Genomic DNA, 25,736 nt, shown 5'->3' on the forward strand with positions numbered 1-25,736 from the left:
GGCTTTGACCTTATTAACATGACTCCGCTTCAATGTCAATTGACAATAGAAAATAAAGTCAAAGATAAACTGTTTACCCTGTTGCTACCTGTGTATAGTTAGCAAGTCAAAATACGAAACTGACAACCAGGGGCTCGAGCCGTAGGAATCTATGCAATCATGAGTGCATGTGTGTGAGCGTGTATGGGTATGTGACATGTGTGTGTGTGACACAAAGCTTGTAAGTAGGTTTCTTGGCATTCCAAAAGTGGATTGAGGTCATACTTGGTACAGAAGTTGCCCATCATTAGTAGACGATCTCTATTTATTTTGGTTCTAATATCATGAATATTTATGAGTGGGCAGGGCTTAGAACGAATTCTCTAAAATGTCAATATCTCGGCAACTGCATGTCCGATTTTGATCAAACTTGTTTTGATGGCATTGATAGGTGGTTTGGTACGTTTGTGTGGTACGAAATTTCATCTCATGAAAATTCTGAAGGGGCGGAATGTAGTGCAATTTTGCTCATGACCAGACGTTATTTATTTTTACAAAAGTAGCCCCTGTTATTTGGTCATCTGTATAATCAGATTAAACATTCGTTTTTACAAATTATTACTGTTCCATTAGACACGGTTTTCCATAACATGTAATACACTTTTTCATTTTGAAACTATATGCAAAAGACAGCTGTGTAAATGCAAAGTGAAACATATTCATGTACAAAGTTTTTTACTGAAGTTATTCACTACATATCATAATTTCAGTCTTATCAAACTATCTATTTCCAAATAAATTATTTTCTATTCCTTGCCAGAGGCTCAAAGAATCTATGCAATCATGATTGTGTGTCAGGATGTCCTCCTGTAGGTATGAATACAGGTTCTACAAAACCTGTGTTCTTGACTTTTGTTGAACATGCCATGTAACAATTCAGTAAATCAAGATAAATGGTATTTTTTTCGCAAAAATGAGTATCTTAAGCAAGTGTACAAAAATGAAACTTTCTACGTATGGTTCGATTCGTAGCCTATCAGACAACGTCAGTACTGACCTCATTCTGTTTGTGAACACCACCATTCAAAAATGCGGTGTTTACAGATTTCTGGTTATTACATGCAGTATTCACATATACCTTTCATTATCTTGGGCAGTCTCAAGGAAGTAGTCTACCCCTATTGTTTATTTATTGTTCCAGTAATCCAGTAATAAGAGAGGTTAAAATGAATTTTTCCACATGAAGCACAGCTATGGTCAAACTTCATATTTGGTGGACAGGTCCACAATCAGTGGCAGCTGTGCATGATATTTATTCAGAGAGAACAAACCGGAGGGGGGCTTTTACCTTCACAACATATCATTTTATACTCCCCCAGTCTTCTCAACCGATTCTTTACCCCAAAATAGTACTTATTTATCATGTGTGCTTCAAAAGTCACTTATATTTCAACTAAAAAATGTATATCACCTTGCCGACATGTAATATCCAACACATTCCTGCCATTTAGTCTTTAGACAGACTATGACATTGTTATTGTTTTAAGTTTCTTTTTATATTCCTTTTACATCATTTGTTCTTCTTTATTTTTATATTTATAGTTCTATCAGCCATTTCTAGAATAGTGTTGAAATAAAACAAGCCTATAAAACAAACAATTACGACTATGTCATTTCTGTATATTTTAATATGTTGAAAATATGAGGTCAAATTACTAGACATTGTTGGATCAACATGAAACTTGGTACCTTTAGCCAACATTTCGTGCTGCAAAATGGGGAGGTCATTTTACTAGACATTCATTCATGCTTGAATAGAATCCTCAAATTTGATTGGTCTTATCGTGAGGTTATCCAACGAATAATCAACGCTCTGTGTTTAATGCTATCGCTGGGTGCTCTCTGGCTTAGCTTGTATTAAACCCAGAGCGTTGTTATTCTATAACCTCACTCTACACAGTGAAATAAATCCTAATTGTTAGATCAACATGAAACTTGGTACATAAGGTCATTGGAGCAAGTTTGGTAATTATCATCAAAGTACACAGGAAGTATATCTTATTAACCGCAGCAGCTATATTGACATGGTTTGCTATATAGTTGTAGGCTCATTTGCTCTGGAACTGGTGATTTGCATGGATACCGATGAAAAAACCACTGATAGCTGAACCAGGCGAGACACTTAAGACGGATCACCTTGATTTATTTCACAAGAAATGTTTCAATATCATTTTACATCGGTGGAAATAATATAGATGGAGATACAGCTGCATTGCTGCTCTTGTTTAACTATATACTAAGATGTCTAGGGTTTTGTTATAAAACGTTCATGCTATCCAATAACAATGGTAGCCATGATTTAGTATACCCTATGTAGTTAATGCCTCCTGGTAACAAACTTTATTGCCCTTAATACGCGGAATACATTCAACATATTCTGTCACAGACTTTCAAACTAATGGCGAAACTATTTCTTTTATAGAGACTAAACGTGTTGAGACAAGCTACGATGGTATCGCTACATTGAATTGAAATTTGGTTCTTCTTTCTTCAAATGCTTGTGTTAGCAGAGTAATTGAAAATTAAAAGTGCTTGCAGAGGAGTAGGTCAAGCCTCATGTCATTCAAATCATAGAAAATGGTTTTTGATTTAAAATCATGAAACTTCAATGAGTTACCAAGACAAGGAACTTAATGAGATACATCAAGTATAGAGCTTAGCCATTGTATATTTGAAGCAACACTTACAAATATGTAGGCAAACAGCAGTAAGTCTCCTTTAAACGTTCCTCGTAAATGGAAAGGTTATTATTCCAATTGTCTTGGATTGGACATTCAGTTGTCCAACATTTGATCTTCTAAAGAAATGTTTCACTTTCTTATAAAGTAAGTTAATCATGAACATTAAGACTGATTTTTTATCTCTTCACGAAATGTATGTGTTTAATATAACCCCCCCCCCCACTACCCCAATGGAAGCTTTTGCCGACTCTAATGCTTGTAGGTTGTTGATTTGGCGCTGGTTCAATCTCTTAATTGGATACCGATGAAAACTATTGTAAAACGTTGTGTTAGTTTAATAAGTGTAATTTAGTAAGGTATGAGAAATTCAACACAGTCTTACCTATAGAAACCTCCTAGCTCCAAAATCTTTCTTCAGTCTAGGATAAGCATACATGTATACTGATCACTAATCGCAAGGGTAAGACCTGTGTGTTACTATATTGTATTTTTGTAAGGAATCACCTTAGGTTGTTCCGTTGTATTCCAATATCGGTTCATAACAACATAAAGATATTTAGTGTAAAAATATTCATATTGAATATAACAGGAACATTTAATACCAAAATACACAGGTTCAATAAGTTTAACAAAAATGTGTTATAATGATAGTTTTCCCGCTAGATAACAGTGTTAACTTATAACATTTCTCTCGTTGTTCTTCATTTCTACTACAAAGGTTTCATGATTGTCTGCTGCCCTCTATTTCCTCTTCGGAAGCAATTCTTGCAGAATTTAAAACTAGAGACATTAAAGGTATGTCTATATCGTCAAAAGTATTCAATGTTAATTTAGTATTTTAGTTTATCGGATCTTTTGGCATTCGTTCTTGCACCCCCCCCCACACCAACAAAAATTAAAGAAATAAAGAAATCATGTTATTTTTTGTTCAGGCGATACTTTATCATATCATTATTCTTTAAACCAAAACCTTTTTTAAAACAATAAGGATGACAGTGATGGAAGGACATAAATATTGTTAACTTATACTTAAATTAATAAATATAAAATGAGTGGTATGGAAGATACATATATGTGGACTATAGATATATGTGGACTATATATATATATGTGGACTATATGTGGACTATATATATATGTGGACTTTATATATATATATATATATATATATATATATACATAATCCGTTCTTCTCTGTAGATGAATCTGTCATATTATGTTACATAATGTTCATTCTCTTGCACATGTTTGTATCTCTGACATCTTAGTATTGTGGAGGAGCTACGGTTACAGGCTGAATCTTCAATCCGGGGATTGGGAGGTATGTTTTGTTTCTATGGTCTTTATTTTCACGTATACTTTGACGTGAATGAGCAATTTGGAATAAAAAAGGAGGGATACTTGCACCAAACTTTTCAACATCACAATGTTGTCAAATATCAAAAATTTCATTTGGAATTGTGATGGAATGTTGATCACGTTAAGAATTATGTCCCTTGTTTTAAATGGATATGCAATGTGAAATTATCTTAGCTGTAAAAAATAATTATATAAATGATCCATATGATACCAAACTCATATTTTCATTGATATTGACATATGCCACACTAGAAGCATTTTATACTAACATAAAGAAGAATTGATACATACCATTTCAGTAAACAATCTCGTCATTATTAACAAGCATATGCAGCATTACTTGCATTGTCTGTATAATATCTATAATGATCAACAACAGCATAAATCTGGGATAACCTGCTACTATCATCATTAATACAGTAGACACTAAGACTGTAATGTGCTTGTAAACATCAATCTTATTTCAATCAGGTAAACAATACCGACAAATCAGCCTACAATTGCGTACCTGTCATGTCCACTTGAAGCTCTGGAAAATTTGAATGCCCTTTGAAATTGTAATTTCAAATCATTTCATTTCATGTATTTATTTGTTTAATCACAACATTCAGGTGATGATAGAAAGCACATAAAAAGTTACAAAAATGCAAAGAGTTGTGAAATTAAGTGCTCTAAAATAAAAACCTTTAAATAAAAACCTTTTGTCTGTTTTTTACAGAAAATAACAAGCTCATATCTTGTTCATTATCATTCATATGAATATATTTTATAATGCATAAATCAAGTACATACCACCAATTCCCTTCCGGGTTCTCATTGTCGTACTATATAACACAATGATGTTGCATGTTTAGGAGTGAAAGATTCTGTTCAGTCAACTCTTGAAATAACTACCACTGCAACGAGTTTCTTCGTACTTAGAGAACGAAATATAGTGATTACATAAATAATTATTTGACCCAACACTAAAACCTGGTTATTGCAATACCAAGGCGTTGAATATTGGTATTATAGCAAAACCACCATTCATATACACGAATAGTGTTATAGTATGGGCAATTATTTTATTTATGAATTTAGGGAAATGAAAAGGGTGATTTAACCTTCATTCTGGCTGTTTAAGAATATCGGTATATAAGGACGACCAGCACGCAGCGAAACAAAACATCCGTACTCAGCACACCAGTGTCCACTGGCGGATCCAGGGCCTTTGTTTGGGAGGGGCCAAAGTGGTATTAGAGTGATATGGGGGAGGGGTCTAAGGGGAGGGGGTGCCCCCTCCCTTTTTGAAAATTTTCTATTGCTGAATGCCCTCAGATGCAATTTGGTGCAACAAAAGTGTACAATGGTGATGTTCATTTACTTCTAAAAAAATGTTTCCCAGGTGTAATTTTTTAAAATATTTATAAAACAAAGTTGGGATCATCTTTCTCAAGAAATTTTATTTCTCATAGGTTATAAATTTCTTACAACCAGCCTGTAACTGCCAAATTGTGTTAAACTGTAAATCCTCATGCTCATACATTTACATAGCTCCCAACTCTTGAGAAGGCAAATGCTGGTCCATGCCATGAATCGCCGTCCTGGGGGAGGGGTATAAGGGGAGGGGGTGTCCCCCTCCCCTTTTGATTTTTTTTTGGAATCCTGGTGATGCCTACATGTAAAATGGTGGCACTTAGAAAGGCTTTTGTCACCCAAAATTTTCTGAGAAATATGCATTTTTTTGTGTGTAACATCAATAAATTGAATAGTAGGTGATAATTCATTCTTTCCCATGGCATGAAAATGTTCGTTGCTTGCCCCAATGAAAAGAAATATAGGCTAATTTGAGGTTCAAATGATGCTGTAAAGGAGGTTTTATGCTCTATTATGCTAAATGCTAAAGAAATGATGGTTGCTAAGTCAAAAATTGATGCAAATTTGTTTATGTATACTTGACAATTACAATGCGGTTTTTTCGGACGCTTGTGCGGGTCAGCGGGTTTGGGTGTTAGAATGCGGGTCTAATTCCCGCGAATTGCGGGTCAGTTGGGAGCTCTGCATTTAATTTTAAACCAGAAAACGAAAAGGTTTAGACTAGTCTACCAATGCTATTCCTCTCGATTTTTTTAATTTCCAATCATATGATTTAGCGGATGTTCAAAAACACTTTTGGCTCACCTTTTGGGGGGGGGCCATGGCCCCCCTTGGCCCCCCCTTGGATCCGCCAGTGCCAGCGTCCAAAAAGAGGCAGCCCAGATAAATGGCGAAAATCACTTCCAACCTGAAGGCGAATGTCACACTTCACCACCTCCAGGACTGCCTGCCAACTGGCAAATTTTACCCGAAAAACTATATTGCATATGTTCCTCCAAATAAGTTTGTTTTCAAAATAATATGGTACAACACAGCAACATAACAGACTGGAGGGTCTATCCCATATAGAACCAAGACCTGTCCTACCGACAATGAACGGTCACCCGTTACACGGTCGGTCCAAGTCTGAAACCGCTCCCACAATCTTAAAAGAAAGGAACAATGCCACACAAAAACCATGAGCATTACTCTCTCAGCCAGCACAGCTGGTCCTTGGGCAAAGTCCATCACCCAATCGCCAATGATACCTTGTCAGATTGGTCAACAAGGCATCGTGTGCAATTCTTTATGGAAGATTGCGGAGCCTGCAACCATTTAGCCTTGTACAACGAAATGCATTCAAGGCCCTATCCTGCAAGGAACTGTGAAAGTTGGCCGGCCGTGACAGGTCAACAAGGGGCCAACTCAATAAGAGCGGAACAAATGACACTCACCACCCTGCTCGGAGTACTACTATACGGTTATATGTTGCTAAACAGTGCTGGGGATGCAAGTGCATCCTGCCCCATAAACATACAAAATATAAACAAGGCAATCCTGGGTCAGTTCCCACTACAAAACAATTGCTTAAATAACAAAAAGGTCATTTTGCTTCCCATATGAACCACACTAACCCCCCCCCCCCAACCGTCTCCAGTTGTTGGTACTCCTAGGCAGTGTATGCAGTGTAAGGAATTCACGACTCATAGACAGTGTATACAGTTAAAGGAATCCCCGATTCCTAGGCAGTGTGTACAGTGTCAGGAACGCCCTCCTAGGTAGTATGTACATTGTAAGGAATGCCTGACCACTAGGCAGTGTATACAGTAAAAGGATTGCCCGGCTTGTAAGCAGTATGTACAGTGAAAGGAATGCCCAAATGCTAGACAGTGTGTTAACAGTATTTAGAGACGTTCAAATATGTAATGAAAGTTTAAAATATCCCCTTCAATGTTTTGTCTTTAATGCGTTCCGTGTTGCACTCCTTTGCCTCCTGCACCCTTCCCATCCCCTCCTTGCGACCAAGGGCGGCGGAAGCACTTTCAATCTGGGGGGGCACCGACATCAAAAGGCACTTTGCAGAAATTCGATTGGAATGATACAGCCTTATATTTAGTACCCTTTATAACTCTTATTGTATTATCTTATTTGCGTATCCCCCACCCTCAAGGAAAATATGCATACTAGCACTGCAATATCCAATGTGCAAATTGGGAAACAAGGAACAAGTTTTCTTTTGAGACAAAATGAGGTGAAATCATGCTACTGTAGTTGCTAATGTAGGAATCTTCCGAATTAGAGTTTATTACTTGATAATATCTTAACAAATTTTTTCCATTCGAAATAGCTTTGAGTTTGACCCACAGAAATTCATAAAAAGTCAGGGGCGTAGCCAGGATTTGCAAAGTTGTATGCACGACTATCTGAGCGGAGCGCCACCATCGGTTGGCGCGGAGCGTACAAGAAAATTTTTGGTTTTACAAACCCCTCAGATGGCCGGAAACGGCCCTTCCCGAGTGTTCATTCTGGTTCCCTGGCCTCTTGCTAACTTGAGACACCTCAATTTTTATGTAGAAAAAGGGCACATTTTTAACCTGAGGAAAAGTGGGGGGGCACGTGCCCCCTGTGCCCCCCCGGTTCCGCCGCCCTTGCTTGCGACCAGTTACATACCGCGGACATGGGTGGTGTTACAATATCAGCAAGCCCCATCTGATACTCATTACCGTGTGAAATCATGCAATGATGTAGCATATGTAAGAGCCCTGGATTCTGTTCAGTCTACTTGAACCACTACAAGCAAATTTGTTTGTACAAAGAGGAGTAAAAATAGTGATTCCATATATTGTCATTTGACCCCACACTCAAACATGGATAGCTCAATACAGGATTGTTTAATATTGGTATTATAGCAAAACCATTACCATATATACATGATGTAAATATTCGCAATACTGACGGGTATACCATATTGTTCATGGTACATAACCAATACATAATGAAGTTTGAGAAACACAACATAAAATCATTTATACAACCATTCTATTCCATCAACATTTTCGGTACGATATGTGAACATGTACGGAGACTTCTAATGAACTTGCATGTTTCATTTCTTAATTACCTACTGTAGTAACACGGTTTTTCGATTTGCTTATTTTAGAAAAACAAAAATACACGCGAGCGAAAGCAATGACGACTTTTCTTATGCAGAACTTGATTGAAAATGCCCAAATAAAGCTTTTATAAAGTGTGCTGAAAATATTTCTGGTGGTTTTGCACATTTTCTTTGGTAGTATGTTGTTTTAACAGTGTGGACGTTTTTTACCCCAGCAGGGTTTTTTTTAACCCCAAAAATGACTCACAGCCGGGGTAAAAAAACCCACCCCTTTTCTGGAATTTCTCCTTTACTCATTGTGATTGAAATTTTTATTATGGCTATATTAAGGTGACCAGACGTCCCCGATTTTAGGGGACAGCCCCCGATTACAGTGTGCTGTCCCCGATGAACAAGAGTCCCCGAAAATGTCCCCGATTCGTCAAAATGTTCAGGAATTTCGAAAATATCCCACAATATTAGTAAAATAATTGTAAAAACAAAATTTAGTCAAGTGAACAATAGAAGAACGGAACAGGTTGGCCAGTGTGAAGTGGAAACACTGTTAAAAATATGCCAGCTCGATCTAGCCTAGCACTCTTTCGACCGTATAATATTGCAACTACGGCGACACAATGACACTATAGTGTAAGCATGAGCAACTCACAAGCTCTCAAAGAACCATGTTAAGTAAGTGAATTTCATCTAAAAAAGATACATCTTTGGAAATAAAATTGATTTCAATAGTGCTTCTAAGTATCACCATTTTACATCTAAGCACCTTAGGCACTCGAAAATTTTCCAAAGGGGAGAGGGACACCCCCTCCCCTTAAACCCCTCCCCCCCATAACAGTAACGCAATAAATGTCCCCGATTCCAGTCAGGAAAATATGGTCACCTTAGGCTATTTAGGAAGGTATTCCCACTTGTCAACTGACAATGCTAAAATATCTACCTAAGCATCTACCTCACGAGTTTTATGTTAAACTTTTAAGGAAACACCCGTCTTTCTATATTTTAACATTAAATCGGGAAATCTTCTGTAAGAGATATGTATCAAGATATTTGATTTTTCCCACTGTGAAGTAAGAATCTAAAGTCAGACAAATCAAAATACAGCTAATAATACTTCATATAACATAATTATAATTTATTTCAGCTAACATTATTTTTGTTTTATATTATCAGGTTGATGATGTAGAAACAGTCAGGAAACTATGTACAGAAACAGTTGAAATTGACTGTGATGATATGGAGTACCAACAAAGATGTACTATCAAGCTTCTGAAGAACGCATCATACAAAGACGTAAGTTAGTAACCGTGGCACGCTGTTTGTACAATATAACAATAATATTTTATTGTTTAAATAACAGGTCAACTATATATAGCACATATTTTATGGTCAATGTACATTCTAAGCAATTTCTGGGAGAAGAACAGGTTGTTTTGCATGGAAAAAATACCATAACACCTTAAATAAAGATTTTCATTTGTCGTAGAATATCAGTTGAATGTATGAATTTATTGTAGAATATTTATTATGAAAACTGTCTTTAAGTATAATGATTTGATAACCAATATTTAACCTTTATGTGAATGTACACTCTATTGCTGTTTCCCTTCCAATGGAGACATATTGAGAAACTGCTCAATATGTCATTTGTAGTAAATAGGTGTTACAAAAACTATCTGGAGTATGTGATTTCTGTGCATAATTATGCACACAATGTGTCTATTTAACTGTTTAGATTGTTCAATATGTTGAAATATTAGTATTGTAACTACTTGAATTCTCGGTTTGAATGTACTCGTTAAAAACACGACACCGTTTTCCACAAACTGTCTCGAGCCTCAGAGTCTTGCCTGCCGGTATTCTACTCTACAAACTGTTTACCAGTTCACTCAATGACTACGCCTTTGAGTAATGCCTTTGATTAATGCCTTCGATTTATGCCTTTCATTTTTGACTTCGATTTATGTCTTCATTTTATGACTAGAATGCAGAACATTGTTACTCTCTGTTTGTTTGGTTACATACAATTAATATTGGGTACTATGTGTGTGTATATCAACAGTTGGTTTGGACAGATCTTGCAAGTAACCTGTAATAAGACTATGCTATGTACGTTTGCTAATTTAAGCAGGAAATCAACCTATTTAGGTAGTAATCAAGCATGTTGGATCATTACATGTTTCGGTTTTTCGTTTCATCCTCCAAGAAACGAGGTAACAATTTTTATATGTAATGTTAACAATTGGTATCACATGTTTTCGTTAGAAATAATCGACTGCACCGTTTCATTTCATATCTTTATGAATAGATTAACGGTTTGCCAAAATTAATTCATTCCTCATTGTCTGACTATTTGCTTTATCGCCATTTGTTAGAGTAGTAACTCTTCCTGTTCAGAGTGGTAGCACCTATCACAACCCGACCTAAAACAGTCTAGATTGATCTCAGGACAGTAGGAAGTGTAGCAACAACATACTGTATTTGAAAAAAATTCCAATGAGACAAAGGTTACAGTATACTTGCTTACCCCTTTTTCGATAGTATGCAGTATATTTATTTCACAGTTGTACAGACTTTTTATACACGTACCAGTTGCGCGACACCTACTAAGTAGGGGTAGCCTTCCCCGTTGGTTAGCCCTTTTGGCTTTTTCATTAAGCCCCACCACTATCTGGTGGTCCACCCGTGGATTAGCCACCTCTTCATACACCCGGTTTTTCTCTGAGGGTAGCTGGGAAAATGTTTTCCCGCCTAAGGCTGACGTACTTAGCCTTAGCACGTTAGGTTATTTGACTAGGTTCAGTAGCGCTGGTGTGTCCCTTACATAGTTACGTGTTAAGCACCGCGGCTTGCCCCCACCCCCCCCGCTTTCGCAAGTGTTCCATTTGCTTCCTTTCGTCAGGTGGCCTGTGCCCTTTTCCTGGTCTCTGTAGGCCTTGCGGGGCTTAATGGAAGACTTTAGGTGGGGACTATTCCCCACGTGGCCAGCGAACTGCTAGTATGGTATCGTCGCTTAGGCCTTGCCTCTTCTACAGGCCGAGTACCGATTTGTCTTTGTCCTCCCACCCCCCAATGAGCCCCAGTTGGGACCTAAGACCTCAGGCCCAGTTCTGGCTTTGCCTCCAGGCACCTGTTTAACCGGGACGAGGAAATGCACTCAGCGTGCCCTCCTTCATTCTGTTGTTGTTTCATTTAATCACCTTGTTTTTTGACATGTATTTCTCTTTGCATCTTTTCTCTCTGTCACTGCGTGCAGCCCTCTACAGGTGTTCGTGTTATTTGTTAGTAATACAGATTTACACTTATCACTTCTATATTCTCTTGTTCAATCGAGGTCTTATTCCTTGTTTTGTGTGTCGTTCTGTTAACCGCCAAGCAAGCGGGGTAATGGTATGCACATGTTCTTTATTCCTCAACGATCTTTTCAGATGGCGTCTAAGGAAACCAGAGCGTCCATGTAATGCGCAATGTGCTCACTCTTAAGACGAGGAAGTGTGCATGGGATAAGCATGAGCTTTGCCCCATGTACAGACCTACCCAGAGAACTGGCAGGAAGAAGAGACCTGGATGTCGGCCTGCTTTGAAAAGCTCCAATCACCGGTCCCCACACCGATCTTCGTGTGGGGTGCAATAGAAGGGGATAAACAGGACCCAGTTGCCCAAAGCACTGGAAGTGCCCCCTTACTAGGAGAGGCGGTTGCCGAGAATACTTCTAGTGTCAATTCAAAGACAAAGAGCAAAATGTCTAACAAGGGAAAACGAAAAGCAATTAGACCCAAACAGACCGCCAGTCCGGGAGAAGAAGCGACGCAGTCGCGTACACAGTCTGGCGGACCACCAACCTCCGGTCCGCAACCGAACCATCCATCGCCGGAACAAGACCCTCCAGACCTGCCGCTAGCTAGAGACCAGGATTTGCGCTGATCACCGGACCAGGAGGAGATCCCCATCTCACCGCTTCCCCTGTCCCGGACGAGTCCTCCCAGGACTCCGATGACGGTTACAGACAGGGCAGCGTGGGATCGCTCAAGAAAAGAGGATTGCACGTCCAGCAACCTCAGGCGGACCGAGAGCGTTTGCTCTTGCAGATCTCCACCATGTTTCAGAACAGCTAGCTACTGGCCGTAACTCACAAACTAGCCCTGCGGTCGCAAAGCCCTCCAAAGCCTCCGGTCCCTTGAACCCGCCCTTCCGAAACCCAAGAGCTGGATTCCCTGGAACTGATAGCCTAGGAGACATAGACCGAGACGCAGCCACTCTTCCCAGGGACTACACCTTGCACCTTGAAGGGGCGATGGGAGACCATTATGAGGAGGTAGACGCTAAAGGGATCGACCTGCCCGCAGATCTCACTAAAGCTATAGAGATTTTCTCTAAAAGACTGTTTTTAGCCACCGCACGCACTGGCACCTAACCTGACGGGCCGGTCATGGTCTGCTTGGACACGGTCTGCCTGGACAGAGTAAAATGCCTCCAACCCAAGAATATGGTCCCCCTTCCTGGCCAAACAAGGCTGGGCTCTGAAAGTCCACGACAACAAGCAGAGCTGCTCGTGAGACACCAACAACAGCTCCCGGACGACGAAGAATAGATCACCGACCAGGAGGCGTCACAATTATGTGGCTACCGGGTCCACTTGCAAGACTCATTTATGAACATTTCGCCAGAGTTTCCATCAAACTGAGAAGAGAAAGCTTGTCCAAACTAATTACCTGCATGAAGTACAGCTCGGTGCAGTTTTTTCTCAACCAGCAAATCAAACCCTGTTATTGTTTCTGTTTAATATCAACTATTAGGAACGAGAAATAATGATGATTATATTATAATAGAGAAATACTACAGTGGCATTCTGGATGATTGTTAAATTAAACATCCGCTCACTGACATATCTTACTAGTGAATAACAACTATAAAAAGGTACTTACGGGCTATGTATTATACAGGAGAAAAACTCTAGCCGCTAAAGAGAGGCTTGTAGGCGTATAATACAGTGTTGCCAATATTTACACAAGAAACAGGAGTTAGCAGCGTGTAACCTGTTAAATCAAATTTTTAAAAGAACTGAAGTAATAACTAGTAAAGACAATTATTGAAATAACTGTTCTAGAAAATTCCTGAACCTGACATTATGTCACATTTCACAAGTAAAGACAGAAGGGTTTGTCGCGGACTGAGAGTGGAACCATGTGGTATATCGATAGGCCTATGTGTAATAATACTTTAAAATGAAATCATATAAGGCGTACATTTGAATGCTACAAATTTTTCATAATGACGAAAATAACTAAAAATATTTAAAATATATTGCTCTCACCGCCACGTTTTTGTTAATTACGATTTATCCTGATCCATTTTGTTCATAACACACTGTATGTATCATGACATTTTTGTACAAGTTTATCACAGTATTGTCGATCTGGTCTCCTTACTTCAGTATAGACTAAACTTTACGTAAAACGTACGTTTTAATGATTATCTTTATTTTAATCATTGTCAGGTACTCCTTAAACTTTAGGCAGGCTCAAAAGTGGACTAAATTCACAAACATTATCAGCTGTTTAAAACAAAAAGAAATGACAGAAGTGCATTAAGGGAAATTTCAACTTGTTTTACAAGCATATATGGTGTAAATCATATGTTGTTATTAATTCCATCTTTTTATTTACTCATTGTAATTTTTGTTCACCTACCGACCCACCGCGCCCAACACCTCCCTCGGACCTCCTTGTAAATATGTGCAATGCGTAAGGCCTTTTTTAAGAATTTCCTTTAACAGTAGGGACATCAACTACGATTAGTACACCTAAGTCACATTTAGACAAATTAAATTTCGAAAAAGATACATTATTTCTTTAAACCACTGTTCCTGGATCCAATACCTATGAAATTTGTTATAATATCCCATCCAGTCATAACGATTATTTATGCAAGTGATTTATGAATATTCAGAATATTATAATAATAAATTATATTGGCTGAAATTATATTGAGAAAACTGAACAGTAAAACTGCAAGTTCCCAACAAGCCATTGTAATTCATTTTTTCTACAATCTAGCATCTCCAGATGAACTCCAACCAATAATAGTTCAAGCTTTAAGTCGAGTAAAACTACTTTCAAATAAAAGCTGAATGAACCCATCAAGTCGCTGCGAAGGATATATATATATATATATATATATTTAAAGACTAGGTTATCACTCAATATTGAACTCGAATTTGAAATATGGTAGTATAATCTATTGAGTAAATTAATATCTATCATACCAAAATTCCCGAGTGTATGATAATCGTAAATGGTAAACTACTCTTTAGTTTGTTATTCTTTAGTGATGTGCTTTGCTGATGATTAAAAGTTTTGTCTAATGACAATTAAATTGCCCTCTTTTCTAACAGTTTCAATTAAAAAACAATATTTTATAATATATCAGTACTCAGAGAGTAATTTGGGACTTTCGGAGTGTTATCGATGTATAATACTTAATCAAATCTCCTGGAATCATTGCTATAATAATTTTGTTAATTTTCTTCCCTTCCTTCAGATTCCCATCTCTTGTTTGCATCTGAAAGATTCCTTCAGTAAGATTGATGCTGGTGACGTCATCCTACATTCAGGTCTACGCCTGTCATGTCCTGTATCAGTAAAGAAGGTAGTAATATTTGCAGGAAGAGAAATGACAGAGACAGAGGTTGTTCAAATATTGATGTTTGTAGAACAGTCACATATGTTGGAGGAGCTATTGTGAGTATTACAATGAGTACCCTATCAATACGTATCTGTACAACATATTCATAGACAGTATAGTATCCTTACAATCAATTTCATATTTTGACATTCATAGAGAGTATATTGTCCTTATTCAATCATATCACAGACGTTTTGTCCGTAACTATAGCCAGTTACGTTTTTTCGTAGTTTATGGACTACAATATTTTAAATAGACAGTGTTGTACAGGTGTAAATATTTTTTAAATCAATGAGATGATTAATAATGAATGGATACTTGTATTACAGTAAATATAATGAGATTAATGATATACGTATCCTATGTTGCTTTCTATGGTTATGAAAACCGCACACAAAATAGGCTACTACACATTCAAATTGTTAAATAGAGGCAAATGCGTGTATTATATTTCAATAATCTTAGCAAAATGTTCCAAAACACAATTTTGTTTGGTTCCTTTTTTTTTTTTTTAGAGGAGGGGCGGGGCGAGGGGAGGGCGATAATGAGGAGGAAATTAACTGTCATTGTAATTGTTAACTCCACAATAAATTGTGTCTTAAACAGTTTCTAACTGGTTTCGTTTACCCATGGTGTATGATATATTGCTAATGACTCTATTTATACGCAAGGGGACAGAAAACCGACGTGTTACTCCTTGGGGATATGGACGCACAGTTAACCAAAACCGTAAATATACGGTTTCCTTCACTTCTCTTTTTGATAACATACAAGTACGGGTTTGAACGAATGCTTAGATCCATAATGTCTAACGATGTAATTTCTGCTTCTGTAATTAAAATAATTGGCTACAAACTTGGTGAGCTTTTTATCAGTTGGAATTTGACACAATTTGACGAGTGTTAGCCCCCCTATTATTTTTACATTTATTACATTACTTATTTTAATAATATACTACAAGTACAGGTTTGGCAATTCAAACTGCATCTTGTCACCCAAATCTTCATCCATAAGATCAGGAAGAAAGAAGAAAGGGATAGATATTCACTGCATAGCGAGGTTATAAACAGAAAGCCGAAGGAGAGACCGCTTATATCAATTAAGAGGGGGAAATAAAACGTGCTAGCCATGTAAGATCGTAAACCGATAGGAAACTTGCCGCAAATTCAGCCTCATATTTTACCGCATATTGGTTTTGTAGGTAACAACTGTTTCTATCAATCATTTCATTGCAGTTTCACATGTTCCATTACAGGTATCTACATTATAGATACCTGATTTCATTTTGATTTTTTTCCTTTAACACTTTTTGATAAGAACAGTTCGTCTTTTCTCACAAACTTCCTACACCATCCAATATTATGATATCTATATTTCGACTTTTTGAAATTGGTTCTTTTTATATCAAATTTGCCAAGTTACCTGGAGCGTGACTGTAGGGTGTAGGCACTTTTGCAGACAAAATCCTTTGTTTGTCCCAACACATTGTCCCGAACTTTCCATAACCTATTCTCCTAGCTCAAGTGTCATGGATGATGAAACTTAATATGAACATATATTCATTTACGTCATTATATTTGACTCAATTAATCAGTCGAAATTACGAAGTATAATTACAATAGTCAACAAATAAATTATTCTGTTAAATTTCGTTATAAAATGCCAAATAACGAGATAAAACAAAGTTTCCAGACACTATGTTGAGACAATGGAAGTGTCAAGCAGAACACACGCAGCCAGTCTGTCAATATCAATTTTCTAGCACATACACATACTGCAAGTGATGATCTGATATTGCAGAGATGATATGTTGAGTCCTATAATTTCCAATCAAAGATGGTAAGATGTGTAATTATTTTCGTACTCGTACGTCATTTTAGTTAGTATATGATGTTGTAAAGTAAGAGACTTAAATAGTATTCCTAAATGTAATGGATAACATTAAACTCTTTGTTTCACTAACAAAAGGATCCTCAAATACAGTACTAGCAACATTACAACTGGAATAATGTATTACCAATATGATGCAATGAAGTTAGGGAGTTTAATAAAGAGCATCCCTCAATGTTATGACTAGGATTAAACTCTTTTTTTCACTAACAACTTTAGGATCTCAGATGTAATACCAGCAAAGGGGGATGCCCATTAGATTGAGGGTCGACTAGACTTAAGATTCGCTAGACTTAATATTTCGTTTGTGGGTAGCGTTATTGAGCGTCTAATTGGCATTTATTGGAAAACTGAAGGTATTGAAGGACATTGGTCTCACCTCCAAGCAGCATTACAACTGGCATAATGGATTGGTGAAACAATGTATTATTTGATACAGTGAAGTAAGGGAGTTACATGAATATTAATTACGCAATGAGTAGGATTAAACTCTTTGTTTCACTAAAAATATTACTCCCCAATACAGCAACATAAGAATTTGTTGAAATGGATTGTTAATAACTTATTTTATGATGCAGTGAAGGAAGAAAATTTTATTAACAAATTTTAATTTGTACGCATGCCATATACCTGTCCAGTTACTAAAAGGAAAAATTCAAACTCATAGAATGCACCGCACCTGGCTCCAAGCAATGACATATAAATCTAGTCCTTATTGTGTCTGCAGAAGTTGTTTGTCCAATTTTAATCGAAAGCCTTTCCTTTCGTTGAACATTTTGATCTTCAGTAAGAATGTTCTTCTGTCTCCATATTTTATTGATGATAGTACGTCCTTCTCTTTGTAGAGAATTTCCATCAGCTGTTAACCTACAACAAACCAAAACAACATTTTAATCATATATCCAAATTTCACTGAAGTACATTCCATGTAAATATTTTTTTAAAACCTCACATTTTGGTATTGACATAGTTGCATGTGTCTTGCACAAGGTACAAATAAACACATCATAATCAAGCTTAAAATGTGATGGTGTGTTAACACCTCAACTCTTTGCATTACAATCCTACTTAGAATTCATAAAATAGGTCAATTCCAGACTGCCAGATTCACAGAACATTTGGTTTTCACAGACTTGCCAAAAATCATCAGTGATGTCTTACAGTATCTTTCAGGTTACACATTAAGTTTATATATTTCACTTTTGATAACATTCTATGATGGTGGAAGGTTCAGTAGTAGCAAATTAAAAAAAAATGGTTTGGCGGTGGACTTGGTGGGAGGGGAAAGCCTTTCTTAGATTACTTTGATAGCTGTTTTCATCATCTTTGTCCGTGATGAAACTTACAGTAAATTCATATCATGTATAGTGTGTGGTGATCAGGCTTAGGATTTATCACAGGGAAAACTTTAAAATAACTAAATTCAGGTCATAAGGATATAATTAAAATATATATCACAGTCAATACTTACTGAATATTCAAGACAACTGGGGATGTTTGCAATATATATGCTTGTGGGAGCTCCTCATTTCCATATGAGCCATTTCTTGCTGCATCCCATGGTCAGCATGAACCAGCAGCTCAAAGTTATTATGAGATCCTGTGTCGACCTTGAAGTTGCACCCCTGTACCTATTGCACTGAAGTGGAGCATCTCTGGAGTGGTGTTCTCATTCTGCATTCATCAAATTGTGCCAAATTTAGGCCATCTTTTCTGACAGGAGAATGAACATAAATAACTCCAGATAATGGTTTCATTAATTGGAAGTAGAAGTTTTGACAGTGCAGTTCCCTACGTGATGTCAATACTTAGTGTACATGTTATCCAATATTCATGTCAGTTTAGTTAATTAAGCTAACACTTTTCCATGGGAACCGCATATTCAACAATTGAGAAAAATGCCACAAACTTTGAATAATTATGCAAACATCACTTCATAGCCTATGGGGAAGACTTTTACCCAGGAATTTAGCCTGCAATCACTTCAAAAGATAGAGTAAGTATTCATTCCTGATTCAATACGTCATTCCGCATGCAGTTAATATAAAAATGCATGGATATTTATACTAACTGCATGCGGACTTAATGTTGGTTAATTTACAAATTAACCAACATTTAGTCCCTCAACGTATCATTTGGGGTTTTATCTCGGTGTACACACACTTTAGCATTATGACTGGGTTCATTTTTGGTTTCGATGATAATCGTAACCTTTGCAATCATGCGTGTGTGTGTGTGCGTGTGTGTGTGTGTGCGTTTGTGACGCCCAGCTTGTAAACACGATATCTCAAGAAGGGAAGCTTGGACAGTTCTCATATTTGGTACATAGGAGTATCTTATTGAGTACAAGAAGCCTATTGTTTTTGGTGTAGGTCAAAGGTCACTTGGGGTCACCAGGGGTCAAATAGTGAAAAGCTTGTAAACATGATATCTCAAGAAGCAAAGCTTGGATTGATTTCATTTCTGGTATGTACAGTAGGTTGACCACATTAAGTACAAAAAGCCTATCGTTTTTGGTGGATATCGAAGGTCATTTAGGGTCACCAGGGGTCAACTTGTAAAAACCTTTTCATAATATACGGTATCACCCATCGTCCAGCCTATAAGTATATGACATGGGCGATTCGCCTCATAAGAATAGGAGAGCCTACTGACAATTGAAAATGATCTTACGGGCATCCGTAGATTTGAATCTGAACTCGCGACAATATCCCCATTGACTTAAGTGTGTCGCTAGAAGTCCTGAATTGCTATGTACATATCTACATACATGTACAGTGTCTTCCAAGGCTTGCTTGCAGACCATAGATATATAAAAGTGCTAGAGCTACTTCAACACTTGTGACTCATCCGTATGGATATTTTGCTAAAGAGTTGATGTGATTTCGATGGAATAGTGCACTTGAATGGCGAAGCATGCCTTCTCTAGAAAATATTTGTAGATCATTGGTAGTTCTGGTTGGATGTAAGTTGCACAGGTACCACGAATTTCAAAACATTTCTTGGCCAGCTGCCAAGGAGAAACTAGGTCAAGCACCTGTGAACTTGATATTTGCTTTCACTCCATGGAGTTGGCTGTAATGTTGGCCTAGTTTTTCTCAATAACTTGTGAAACTACCATTGACAGGGTGTGACAAGGTTGATATTTTGGGACTAGTTGTGAATGGGGTAAGGGATTGTTTCAAAACATAACAGTCATGTGATCCAATGTCAACAAAGGTCAATGAGGGGTCAAAAACTAGTATTTTTGCAATAACTTGAGAACCAAATGTCCATTAAGGTTGGGAGTTACGCTATTGTAATACAATAGTAGACCTGCATTTGGGTGACCTTTGACCTCAGGTTGACCTCCAGTGACCTGTATTAGCTTCTTTCAAGTTGATTCTTTGAAGTTTTGTGGGCATATTCCAATCTAAATTGTCCATAAGTGGACTCCTCTGCAACCTTAATGTGCGAAGTTATTAGAGATTTGGTTTGGTTGGTAATACACTTGGTGTGCGGATTCATAACATTGAGTACAAGAACCCTACTGTTTTTGATGGAGGTGTGTATAACCACGTACAGACTGACCTGTGTTAGCATGCTATAGTGTTATTGTAAGAGCTAGTTCTGGTTATACTAACAAGCAGAAGTCTAGTGCATTGAAGTCATCGAAACCTCAATGCATTTTGCATTCTGGTTAATTTTGGTTTCGATGATGTAACTTTGCACTCATGATGGCATATTTGTATGTGTGAATTGGTGGGAGTACTATGTTTGTGATCCTAGCTTGTAAACACAGTTTCTCACAACAGTAAGCTGAATTGGACAGATCTCATAGTTGGTATACATAGATGCATCACAAGCCATTTGTTTTTGGTGAAGGTCAAAGGTAACTTAAGTAAAAATGGTGACATTTTGAAAACTCAAACATTCATCAAGAATTGGCATCAAAGCATTGATATATTATTTGGTATGTCTAGGCCAGTGTTTGGGTCAACAGGGCAACATTGTGAAAACCTTATTTAAACTACAGTATGGTTATACTGTACATCTCAAGCCAAGGTAGCTTGCAGAGATATCTAATGTTTAGTATCATGTCATAGAGCTACAGAAGAATTTCAGTTGTCTTTTTAGATCCCTAACTGTCACTTTGAAAATGTTGTTTGTCACAGTTTCAATAGATTTTTTGCTGTATTATTAATATAAGATAAGTTGTACATGCAGCCTACACATATACAGTAGCCTATATGTCAGATTGACAAATTCATAAAATAAAACTTATGACATCATGGAATCCATGTGGAGTAAATTTTGCATTATGGTTATCTATTTATACACCCAACTAGCTAGTATTGGGTCCAAAAATAATTCAGATGCAATCTTAGTAGATTTCACGATTTGAAAAGATATTGCATCAATCATAGCAACATGTTACCACATGTATGCATTTAATTATTTTGTCACGCAGTACATCATACTAGCCTGTGTGTGCTACGGACATCAGTGAACTATCTAGTGCCTGTTGAATATTAGTCTTGTGATTTTCATGTTACTTACTAACACCAAATTACTGCAAACAGATGGTCATTTTTGGTTCCTTGCTTTAGCAAAAGGAACCTATGCAGTCAGGTTGGCGTGTGTGTGTATGTGTGTGTGTGTGTCTGTGACACTTGCTTGGGTACGCTCTATCTCAATAAGGGAATGTTGGATTGAGGCCAAACTTGGACTATAGATCCGCCATATGGAGAAGGTGTGCCCTATTGTTTTTGGTGCCCACAAAGGTCACCAAAGGTTAGTTATGGTCCAAAAACCAAAAATATTAAAACTGCAATAACTCCCAGTGCCAATGTGCGACAAGATTGATATTTTGGGACAAGTTGTGAACTGGTTAGGGGAACATTTTCAAACTTAACGGTCATGTGATCCGAGGTCACCAAAGGTCAATTAATGATAAAAAACTAGTATTTTTGCAATAACTTGAGAACGAATTGTCCGTTAGGGTTGGGAGTTACCTCAATTTAATCCGATTGTCGACCCGCATCTGGGTGACCTTTGACCTCAATTTGACCTCTGGTGACCTTTACGTGTTTTTGGGGATTTTTACAGTTTTGATGCTATTTTCAGATGTCAAAGGTGCCTTCTGAACATAAATGTCAATAGGTTGACCCCGTGTGACCTTTTTGTGCAAAGTTATAAGGGGTCAAAGTTTTTCGGTCGGAGTTAGAATGGCTGTACAGACTTGTCGTTTTGTTTTTTGTAATCAGAAGATTAAACTACATCTGAAACCAAGGTCAAAAGGTCAAAGGTCACATTAGAAAAAATGTGCTTATTTAGGGAAGAAACGAACAAAAAAGAAAATGTTTGGTTTTGATGCTAGATTTGGATATCAAAGGTACCTTCCGATCAAAAATGTCAACGGGTTGACACCCCTGTGACCTTCATGTGCGAAGTTATACAAGGTCAAAGTTAATTTTCAGACATTTAATGCAATAACTCCCAGTTCCAAGGTGTGACACGGTTGATATTTTTGGACAAGTTGCAAATGGTATAGGGTAATATTTTCAAACTTAACGGTCATGTGATCCAAGGTCACCAAAGGTCAATAAATGTTAAAAAACTAGTTTTTTGGGGGGAGAAAATGGGCAAAGACAAAAATGTATGAATTTTTATAGTTTGATGCTATATTCACGTCACACCGATCGAAAATGTCAATGAGTTGACCCAAGGTGACCTTTGTGGGTTCAGTTATATGAGGTCAAAGTTAATCTTCAGACATTTAGTGCAATAACTCCCAGTGCCAAGGTGTGTCACGGTTGATATTTTGGGACAAGTTGCAAATGGTATAGGGGAATATTTTCAAACTTAACGGTCATGTGATCCGAGGTCACCAAAGGTCAATTAATGATAAAAAACTAGTTTTTGGGCGATAACTTGAGAACGAATTGTCCGTTAGGGTTGGAAATTGCTTCAATGTTATCCAATTGTCAACCGGCATCTGGGTGACCTTTGACCTCAATTTGACCTCTGGTGACCTTTACTTGTTTTGGGGAATTTTGAAGTTTCGATGCTATTTTCAGATGTCAAAGGTACCTTCTGATCATAAATGTCAATAGGTTGACCCCTGTGTGACCTTCGAGTGCAAAGTTATACAAGGTCAAAGTTAAATTTCAGATATTTAATGCAATAACCCCCATTGCCAAGGTGTGACACGGTTGATATTTTGGGACAAGTTGCAAATGGTATAGGGGAATATTTTCAAACATAACGGTCATGCGATCCGAGGTCACCAAAGGTCAATTAATGATAAAAAACTAGTTTTTTGGCGATAACTTGAGAACGAATTGTCCGTTAGGGTTGGAAATTGCTTCAATGTAATCCAATTGTCAACTGGCATCTGGGTGACCTTTGACCTCAATGTGACCTCTGGTGACCTTTACTTGTTTTGGGGAATTTTAAAGTTTCGATGCTATTTTCAGATGTCAAAGGTACCTTCTAATCATAAATGTCAATGGGTTGACCCCCGTGTGACCTTGGTGTGCGAAGTTATACAAGGTCAAAGTTAAATTTCAGATATTTAATGCAATAAACCCCCATTGCCAAGGTGTGACACGGTTGATATTTTGGGACAAGTTGCAAATGGTATAGGGGAATATTTTCAAACATAACGGTCATGCGATCCGAGGTCACCAAAGGTCAATTAATGATAAAAAACTAGTTTTTTGGCGATAACTTGAGAACGAATTGTCCGTTAGGGTTGGAAATTGCTTCAATGTAATCCAATTGTCAACCGGCATCTGGGTGACCTTTGACCTCAATTTGACCTCTGGTGACCTTTACTTGTTTTGGGGAATTTTAAAGTTTCGATGCTATTTTCAGATGTCAAAGGTACCTTCTAATCATAAATGTCAATGGGTTGACCCCCGTGTGACCTTGGTGTGCGAAGTTATACAAGGTCAAAGTTAAATTTCAGATATTTAATGCAATAACCGTCATTGCCAAGGTGTGACATGGTTGATATTTTTGGACAAGTTGCAAATGGTAAAGGGGAATATTTTCAAACTTAACGGTCATGTGATCCGAGGTCACCAAAGGTCAATTAATGTTAAAAAACTAGTATTTTGGGGGGAGAAAATATGCAAAGACAAAAATTGTTTGAATCTTTATAGTTTGATGCTATATTCACGTCACACCAATCAAAAATGTCAATGAATTGACCCAAGGTGACCTTTGTGGGTTCAGTTATATGAGGTCAAAGTTAATCTTCAGACATTTAGTGCAATAACTCCCAGTGCCAAGGTGTGTCACGGTTGATATTTTGGGACAAGTTGCAAATGGTATAGGGGAATATTTTCAAACTAACGGTTATGTGATCGGAGGTCACCAAAGGTCAATTGATGATAAAAAACTAGTTTTTTGGCGATAACTTGAGAACGAATTGTCCGTTAGGGTTGGAAATTGCTTCAATGTAATCCAATTGTCAACCGGCATCTGGGTGACCTTTGACCTCAATTTGACCTCTGGTGACCTTTACTTGTTTTGGGGATTTTTACAGTTTCGATGCTATTTTCAGATGTCAAAGGTACCTTCTGATCATTAATGTCAATGGGTTGACCCCCGTGGGACCTTTGTGTGCAAAGTTATTAATGTTAAAAATTAATTAATGTTAAAAAACTAGTATTTTGGGGAGAAAAATGGGCAAAGAAAATATGTTTGAATTTTTACAGTTCTGATGCTCTATTTAGGTCTCACCGATCAAAAAGGTCAATTGGTTGACCTCCGGGTGACCTTTGTGTGTGTAGTTATTTATACAAGTTCAAAGTTAATTTTTAGACATTTAATGCAATTAAATCCCAATGCCACGGTTGATATTTTGGGACAAGTTGTGAATGGGGTGGTGGAACATTTTCAAATTTCACGGTCATGTCATCTGTGGTCACCAATGTTATCATATCTGTTGACCTGCTTGTAGGTGACCTTATATCTCTTACATTTTTGACGCCATGTTCAGATCTCAAAAGTGCATTTTGATCATAATCTGATCACAATTTGTGATCACAAAAGTGTTGGCTGTAGTGTTGGTTACTTTATGGGAACATGTAGGACCACAATTACTTGACTATTTGAACCCAATCTTGCTTGATAATATTATGTGTATTGTCATATACCCCTACGCAAGGAACCACAGTGCCCTTAGGCTCTTGTTAAAGTATGAATACAATCGAGAGGTTTAATTTGGACATGATACCCAGTATGAAACTATATTCTGCACATATGTATGCTGGTTTTTGTCATAAATTATTTTTAAGGGAGCCATGAAAAATAATATTTTCATGAAATAGGTCTGGATTCCCTTGGCATCAATCCCGATGGATTTAAATTAGTGTTCGACCGATAATCGGTTAGACAATCGGCATCGGGCCGATTATCAGACAATCGGTAAATAATCGGCATCGGCAAAATCCATTGCGCTACCGATTAGTTGGAACCGATTATTACGTTCCACATAAAGGATTGTATTGTCCGCGCTTTTGAAACACCACAACTACAACGGGAGAAAAAATTTTGATCATTCGATTCAATGCTATTCATAGCCGGGGAAGGTGCGCTAATCTACCGTGTAATGTTATCTTAAGTCCCTCGCGCGAGTTTGCACAAAT

At 37.5% G+C, this 25,736-nt stretch overlaps 2 protein-coding genes across 15 annotated transcripts in view; both read left to right on the forward strand.

The window, feature by feature from the left end:
• Positions 1-25,736, forward strand: part of LOC139982121 (uncharacterized) — a 325,984-nt gene that overhangs the window by 276,025 nt on the left and 24,223 nt on the right. For 13 of the 14 annotated variants that reach the window (XM_071994689.1, XM_071994685.1, XM_071994676.1 and 10 more), the window contains 4 exons: positions 3,439-3,515; positions 3,989-4,041; positions 9,697-9,816; positions 15,064-15,263. In XM_071994689.1, coding sequence (XP_071850790.1) covers positions 3,439-3,515; positions 3,989-4,041; positions 9,697-9,816; positions 15,064-15,263 — 450 coding nt within the window. The remainder of the gene's footprint in view (positions 1-3,438; positions 3,516-3,988; positions 4,042-9,696; positions 9,817-15,063; positions 15,264-25,736) is intronic. The other variant, XM_071994683.1, reaches the window with a different exon arrangement.
• LOC139982130 (uncharacterized) overlaps positions 1-25,736 on the forward strand; it is a 262,832-nt gene that overhangs the window by 84,546 nt on the left and 152,550 nt on the right. The gene's annotated exons all lie outside the window — the stretch shown is intronic.

This window comes from Apostichopus japonicus, chromosome 16 (assembly GCF_037975245.1).
Source record: "Apostichopus japonicus isolate 1M-3 chromosome 16, ASM3797524v1, whole genome shotgun sequence".
Lineage (NCBI taxonomy): Eukaryota > Metazoa > Echinodermata > Holothuroidea > Aspidochirotida > Stichopodidae > Apostichopus > Apostichopus japonicus.